Raw genomic sequence first — 7298 nt, forward strand, 5'->3', positions numbered from 1 at the left:
GTTTCTAACTCTCTATCTCTCTTCCTTCCTCTCTGAAAAAAAAAAAAAAAAAAAAAGGTCTTGATTTCCCAATACCATTCTCTGTAATGGGATCAGAGCTCCTCAGAGAAATGGCTGATCCTAGGGCTGGGGCAGGGAAAGAATAAGACAAGTCTAGAAGGTCTTACTCTACCAAAAAGTAAGAAATTGCTCAAAGACTGCTGGGGTCATGTTAAAAGGACAGGGAGCCATCCATATTTAAGAAGCTACCATAGGCCAAAACGGGAATAATGCTGGGGTCATGTTAAAAGGACAGGGAGCCATATTTAAGAAGCTACCATAGGCCAAAACGGGAATAATTAGAGCATCAAAATAAACAATGATAGTAAAAAATTATAATCCCTTCAATAAAGTAAGAATCCATTATTCCACAATTATATAAACAAATGATTAAGTAAATGCTGTGGAGTGGGGCAGAAAGCTCTTCCTTACTGCACAAAAACAACTAGTATAGGTATCAGGAATGATGGAATAAGAAAAATCACCACTTACCAATCATCATAATAATAATTGATTCATGCAGGAATCATCAAAGAATGCTAAACTAGTGGATGAAATTTTGAGAAGTAACAGGACGTTCACATACATAGTCTCAGAATATACCTCCATAACTTACTTTTCAATTACAATTAAAATTTGCAGAACAGAAACTGGCAGGCACCACCTGAGCCAATCAAAGTTACTGTTGCCAGTAATGGGGCTCATGGACAGCAGAGCCTCCTGGTGATGTCAGCATCACTTCTGTAAGTTCTTTGCCAAAAGGCATAACCTAAATCTAATCATGAGAAAATATCAGAAAAACCTAACTGAGGGACATTCTATAGAATAACTGGCCTGTACTATTAAAACTTGCCAATGTGATAAAATACAATAAAAGACTCCAGATTAAAGAAATCAATTTCAGGTTAAAGGTATTGAATGTAACATGATTTGAATTTTCTTTTGTTACAGAAAGACCTTGTTGGAAAAATTAAAATCTCAGTAAGATCTGTCAATTATGTAATAGCATTTTTTCAAATCAGTTCCTGATTTTCATCACTGTACTGTCATTATGCAAGAGAATTCCTTGATGTTAGGAAATACTAGTACACACTAATATATTTAGAGATAAAGGGGAATCATGTCAGCCACATACTTCTAAGTGATTCAGAAAGAAAAATCTGGGAGGGGCAGTAAGGAGAGTAAGAGATAAAAGGGGGAAGAAAAAAGTGGTGGAAGAAAACAAATGTAACAATATGTTCACATTTGGAAATCTGTGTAAAGAGCATTCAGAAATTCTTTGTCCTCTTTTTACAACATTGCTGTGCCTGAAATTACGCCAAAGTAAAAAAAAAAAAAAAAAAGTTGGATATAAAGTGATACCTCTGTCAAAACTCATGCTAAAATCTGTACATTATACCATGTATAAATTACACTTCAGTTAAAATAATTAAAGCTTATTCTAAATATTTAATCAAATACTGATGACTGGAAAACTTCAACAATTAAAAACAGAAGTTAGAAACCCATCAAGGGCCTATCAAAATGGAGACTAACTTCATGTCTGCTGTTTTGGAGCGTGCAATGATAAACTAGCACCAGCTAGTCTGGTCACTTCCGTGATTGCAGGACCCACGGCTCTCACGACCTCCTGGCTGTGGAATCGGGCCCGCCACCTTCCGCCAGCTCCCCAGGAGGCCCCCTGTGCACTCAGCTCATAGTAACAACAACCTCTCATACTATTGTTTAATGTGTTTTTTCATCCTAAATTAGCTACACATACTCCCTTACTAATCAACCCCCAAATACAGAAGCCCGACACAAGCAAACCTGGACCTTAAATATTTTTAATTTTAAGAGAAAGAGAGAGAGAGAGAGAGAGAGAGAGAGAGAGAGAGAGAAAGAAAGAGAGAGAGAGACCACATATGCCTGGCCAGCACCTGGCTTCTCACCTACATTAATACCTTTCAAAGTATTTTTTAAAAGATTATTATCAGTGTAATAGTCAACTATTTTCTTTCAAAATACTAATAAAACAAAATGACTAGCTGTGGAATCGGGCCCGCCACCTTCCACCAGCTCCCCAGGAGGCCCTCTGTGCACTCAGCTCATAGTAACAACAACCTCTCATACTATTGTTTAATGTGTTTTTTCATCCTAAATTAGCTTCACACACTTCCTTACTAATCAACCCCTAAATACAGAAGCCCATCACAAGCAAACCTGGACCTTAAATGTTTTTAATTTTGAGAGAGAGAGAGAGAGAGAGAAACCACATATGCCTGGCCAGCACCTGGCTTCTCACCTACATTAATACCTTTCAAAGTATTTTTTAAAAGATTATTATCAGTGTAATAGTCAACTATTTTCTTTCAAAATACTAATAAAACAAAATGACTACGGTGTCTCATACCTTGCTTCAGAAATACTATAAATTCCTTTACAGTCTGGTCGAAATTAACTCTGTGATATACCACAGGTTTGAAGTTCCGATGCTCAAAGGAACGAATGAGGCGAACTGTGATGGTCACTTCTTTGGAAGCCATGTGAAGAAACTCCTGTGGCAAGAGACACAAGAACAGTCTAAATAACACCAACTCAAAGTTATGGCCTGCATTTCCGCCATCAGCTCTCTGGCACCCAGACCATCCCTCCCATACTGTCTGGCACGGCCCCCACACCAACGCTGCTTCTCGGGCACCCACGAGAGTCCCAAGGTTACTCCCACCTACCCGCTGTCACCTGAACAGCCTCGTCACAGTTGCTGAAAATCTGACTGGCAGAAAACTGATGGCATATAAGACGAACACACGTGACATGGGGAGCGGGGGAGACTCGGGTTCAGGTATGGGGACAAGCAGGGGTTGCCAAAGACAGATACCTGGCATAAACACAGCTGCCTTGGATTTGCTTTGCCGGGGGTCTCCTCACTTGGCCCTGAGATAAAGTATGTTTATAACAAAGTCAACTATCAGCAGACCACATCTTAATCTCACAAATGCTGCCAGATTTCAGTGTTGATTTAATTATATGCCACAGTATCAACAACCTCTCATACTATTGTTTAACGTGTTTATTTCATCCTAAAACCATGTACTAGGGCCATGTGCCAGGTGTTAATGTTATTGCATTTTATTCTATCACCAAGTCATAAATTATTACACTCATTTTAAAAATGAGAAAACAGACTCAGAGAGACTGTACAAATTGCCCAAAGTCATAAAGTTTAAACAAAAAGCCAGGATTCAAGCACCAATTTAATTCCAAAGTCCAGGGTCTCTCAAATATACTCCCAGAAAATCACCAGAATTATTTCCTCCAAAAAAAATCTGCAAAGTGGCCAATGATTTAATGATACAATTACAGTGCATTTCTAATTAGTAGTAACCACTTCATGCTACTTTCAACTTTATATACAACTTTCAGCCATAATATACAAGTGCTAAGAAAAAATACCTGTAAAACCTAAGAAATGATGTCCAATCTCACTAGTAATCAGAGGAATTAAAAATAACAATGAGATATATCACTCATCAAACTGACATAAAGTCTGACAATGCCTAGTGTCGGCAAGGGTGCAGAACAATGACAATTTAATCAGTGAAGGTGCACATCCAAGTGGTTACTACTTTAGGAGATGGTTGGCAATACTTAGTACAGCTGAAGATACACATACCTTTCAATCTAGCAATTTCATTTGCAGGTAGTACCCCACCTATGTGCACAGGGAGAACTGTAAAAGAACATTCATAGTAACATTATTTGTTAATTATAAAAACTGGAAACAAATGTCCATCAAGAGAAGAACAGATAAGTAAATCATGGATAGTACAGGCAATAAAAATGAATGGACTAGAACTATATACCTCAACATAGGTGAACCTCAAAAATATTATGGTGAATGAAAAAATGGTAGTCAAAGAATCAGAATATACTACCATTTATACAAAGTTAAAAAACATAGCTGTTGTTATGTGGAAAGGAGGTAATTACTGTGTTTTTGCATATATAAGACGCTATTTTTTTCTAAAATCTTTAGACTGAAAATCGAGGAGTGTCTTATACACGAAGTCAGCAGAGGAGGGAGCCGCGCAGGTGCATAGCTGCCCATACCTTGTCAAATAGGCTTCCCCCAATCACGAGCCTTATTGTTACTGATGTCAGCTGATGCCGTAATTGAGGTGGAGGTGGAGAGTGCGCAGATGCAACAGGGACCGGTGGAAACAAATGTCCATCAAGAGAAGAACAGATAAGTAAATCATGGATAGTACAGGCAATAAAAATGGACTAGAACTATATATCTCAACATAGGCGAATCTCAAAAATATTATGGTGAATGAAAAAACAGTAGTCAAAGAGAGTATACTACCATTTATACAAAGTTAAAAAATATAGCTGTTGTTATGTGAAAAAAGAAGGTGATTACCGTATTTTTTCGTGTATAACACGCTATTTTTTTCTAAAATCCTTAGACTGAAAATCGAGGGGTGTCTTATACACGAGGAGGGAGCCACGCGGGTGCATAGCTGCCCATACCTTGTCAAATAGGCTTCCTCCAATCACAAGCTCTATTGTTACTGACGTCAGCTGATGCCGTAATTGCAGGTGGAGGTGAAGAGTGCGCAGATACACGGGGACTGGAACGTTCTGAGCCCATAAAGATGTCAAAAAATAGAAAGATAAATACCGGTAAGCAACTGTCTTACTCTGCAAAATTCAAACTGAATGTAATCAGCTATGCAAAAGAGCATGGAAATAGAGCTGCAGAGAGACAATCTGGACCTCCTCCCAGTGAGTGTGTGATCAGACAGTAGAGAAAACAGGAAGAACAACTCCTTAAGATGCCAAAAAAGAAGGCCTTAAGAGGAAAACCAGCAAAATGGGCAAATTTGGAGCAAAGGCTTAAGACTTGGATTATGGAGCAGCGCCAGAGTGGCTTATGTGTGTCAACCAAGCTTATTCAATGTCAGGCAAGAATGTTTACAAGCGAAATGAACATTGTTGATTTTATAGGAAAGGCAAAATGGTGCTTCAGTTTCATGAGGAGAGAAGGGTTGGCCATGAGAACATGAACAAAGTTAGCTCAGAAAATGCCACCAGTTTATGAGGATGATCTCACATATATGGACAGTGACTCAGAACACAGCAGATACAGAAGTTGGAGAAAGTGATGTGTCTGGAACTAACAATGATGAAGAAGAGAGCAGTGATGCAACAGAGGCTGAATAAAGTGATATGCTGCATAATATAGTACTGGTATGTGAACATTATCTGCGGTAATTACTAAATAAAAATGTGTTCTGTTTTATGTTTAAAATATTGACTTCTTAATTTTGGGTTGGAAAAGTGGGGGGTATCTTATGGGGGTGTCTTATACACAGAAAAATACGGTAGTTGTCATCCCTGAGGTAGAGGAAGGGTTATACAATTAGAACACATGCACTTTGATTATGTTGCTAGCCATTTATGTCCTGAGCGGGACTTAGGTATATGGATAGTATGTTATACTTTATGCCTTTTAGCATATCTGGAATGTTTCACAATAGACAGCAACAAGCCACGCTAATTTGGCCTACAAAGTCTCTCTGAATCATAGAATCCTTATACAAATATTTTATTAGGTTTGAGAGAATATATAGCATATTATATATAGAAATCAAAATTCAAGCAGTTTTAATACATAAAATAAATTGTAATTATAATTAGCACACTATTTATAATTAAATGAATGGTTCCTAAGGGACTAGAAATAATATTTTCCCTCTAAAATAAGGTTTCACTTTATAATCTTTAATGAGTTTAAATTAACAAATCTTTTGATAATCCCAATACTAGCTACTATACTATTTGTTTTATTTTATACATATATAATTTTATTGATTTCAGAGAGGAAGGGAGACAGAAACATCAATGATGAGAGAGAATCATTGATCAGCTGCCTCCTATGTTTAAAATATTGACTTCTTAATTTTGGGTTGGAAAAGTGGGGGGTATCTTATGGGGGTGTCTTATACACAGAAAAATACGGTAGTTGTCATCCCTGAGGTAGAGGAAGGGTTATACAATTAGAACACATGCACTTTGATTATGTTGCTAGCCATTTATGTCCTGAGCGGGACTTAGGTATATGGATAGTATGTTATACTTTATGCCTTTTAGCATATCTGGAATGTTTCACAATAGACAGCAACAAGCCACACTAATTTGGCCTACAAAGTCTCTCTGAATCACAGAATGCTTATACAAATATTTTATTAGGTTTGAGAGAATATATAGCATATTATATATAGAAATCAAAATTCAAGCAGTTTTAATACATAAAATAAATTGTAATTATAATTAGCACACTATTTATAATTAAATGAATGGTTCCTAAGGGACTAGAAATAATATTTTCCCTCTAAAATAAGGTTTCACTTTATAATCTTTAATGAGTTTAAATTAACAAATCTTTTGATAATCCCAATACTAGCTACTATACTATTTGTTTTATTTTATACATATATAATTTTATTGATTTCAGAGAGGAAGGGAGACAGAAACATCAATGATGAGAGAGAATCATTGATCAGCTGCCTCCTGCATGCCCACACTGGGGATCGAACCCGCAACCCGGGCATGTGCCCTGACTGGGAATTGAACCGTGACCTCCTGGTTCATAGGTCAATGCTCAACCACTGAGCTATGCCAGCCAGGCTATGCTATTTGTTTTAAATCTAATTTACAATGCTCCCCAAAATTCTGATCCTAGAATCTACCACATAATAGCAGTTCGGCTAACATCTGCAAAGTTATAATTTAAAATAGACTGAGGTATTTAATAAAGAATACCTCTTGAGAGAGAGATATTATAAAAGACTTCTGTATTTCAGAAGCAGTGTTAACAGGTTTTTAAGAATTAGGACTTCTTCCCCCTCTCACCTACCCGCGCCCTCCAACAATAAAGATGCCCTCCAAAACACACCCACACACATGCCCACACAAAGTGGGAAGGCCTAGAACACAGTCCCAGTCCCCAGCGAGGTTAGAGCTAGACAGATGTAGCTTAAATATAGTCTACCTCTTAGCCTCAACACACACTCGGATCGCACATAGTAGGATCTCAATAAAAACTAGCTGCTCTTATTGTTAGTCTACTTATGATAAAACTAGAGGCCCCGTGCACAAAAATTTGTGCACTGGTTGGGGGGGTCCCCTCAGCCCGACCTGTGCCCTCTCACAGTCTGGGACCCCTCAGGAGATAACCACCTGCTGGCCTAGGCCCGCTCCCCAGGTGGCAG

General features: G+C 37.9%; 1 protein-coding gene across 10 annotated transcripts in view; it reads right to left on the reverse strand.

The window, feature by feature from the left end:
* The window catches only part of LOC102252818 (chromosome unknown open reading frame, human C2orf76), a 73285-nt gene that overhangs the window by 36046 nt on the left and 29941 nt on the right, over positions 1–7298 (reverse strand). The window contains exons 1-4 of one of the 10 annotated variants that reach the window (XM_014547930.1): positions 4555–4665; positions 3695–3751; positions 2900–2955; positions 2432–2576 (exon numbers count right to left, since the gene is read on the reverse strand). In XM_014547930.1, coding sequence (XP_014403416.1) covers positions 2432–2564 — 133 coding nt within the window. In that variant the 5' untranslated portion in view covers positions 2565–2576; positions 2900–2955; positions 3695–3751; positions 4555–4665. The other 9 variants (XM_014547931.1, XM_014547927.1, XM_014547932.1 and 6 more) reach the window with 9 other exon arrangements.

The sequence above is a fragment of the Myotis brandtii genome, unplaced genomic scaffold, assembly GCF_000412655.1.
Source record: "Myotis brandtii unplaced genomic scaffold, ASM41265v1 scaffold488, whole genome shotgun sequence".
Classification (NCBI taxonomy): domain Eukaryota; kingdom Metazoa; phylum Chordata; class Mammalia; order Chiroptera; family Vespertilionidae; genus Myotis; species Myotis brandtii.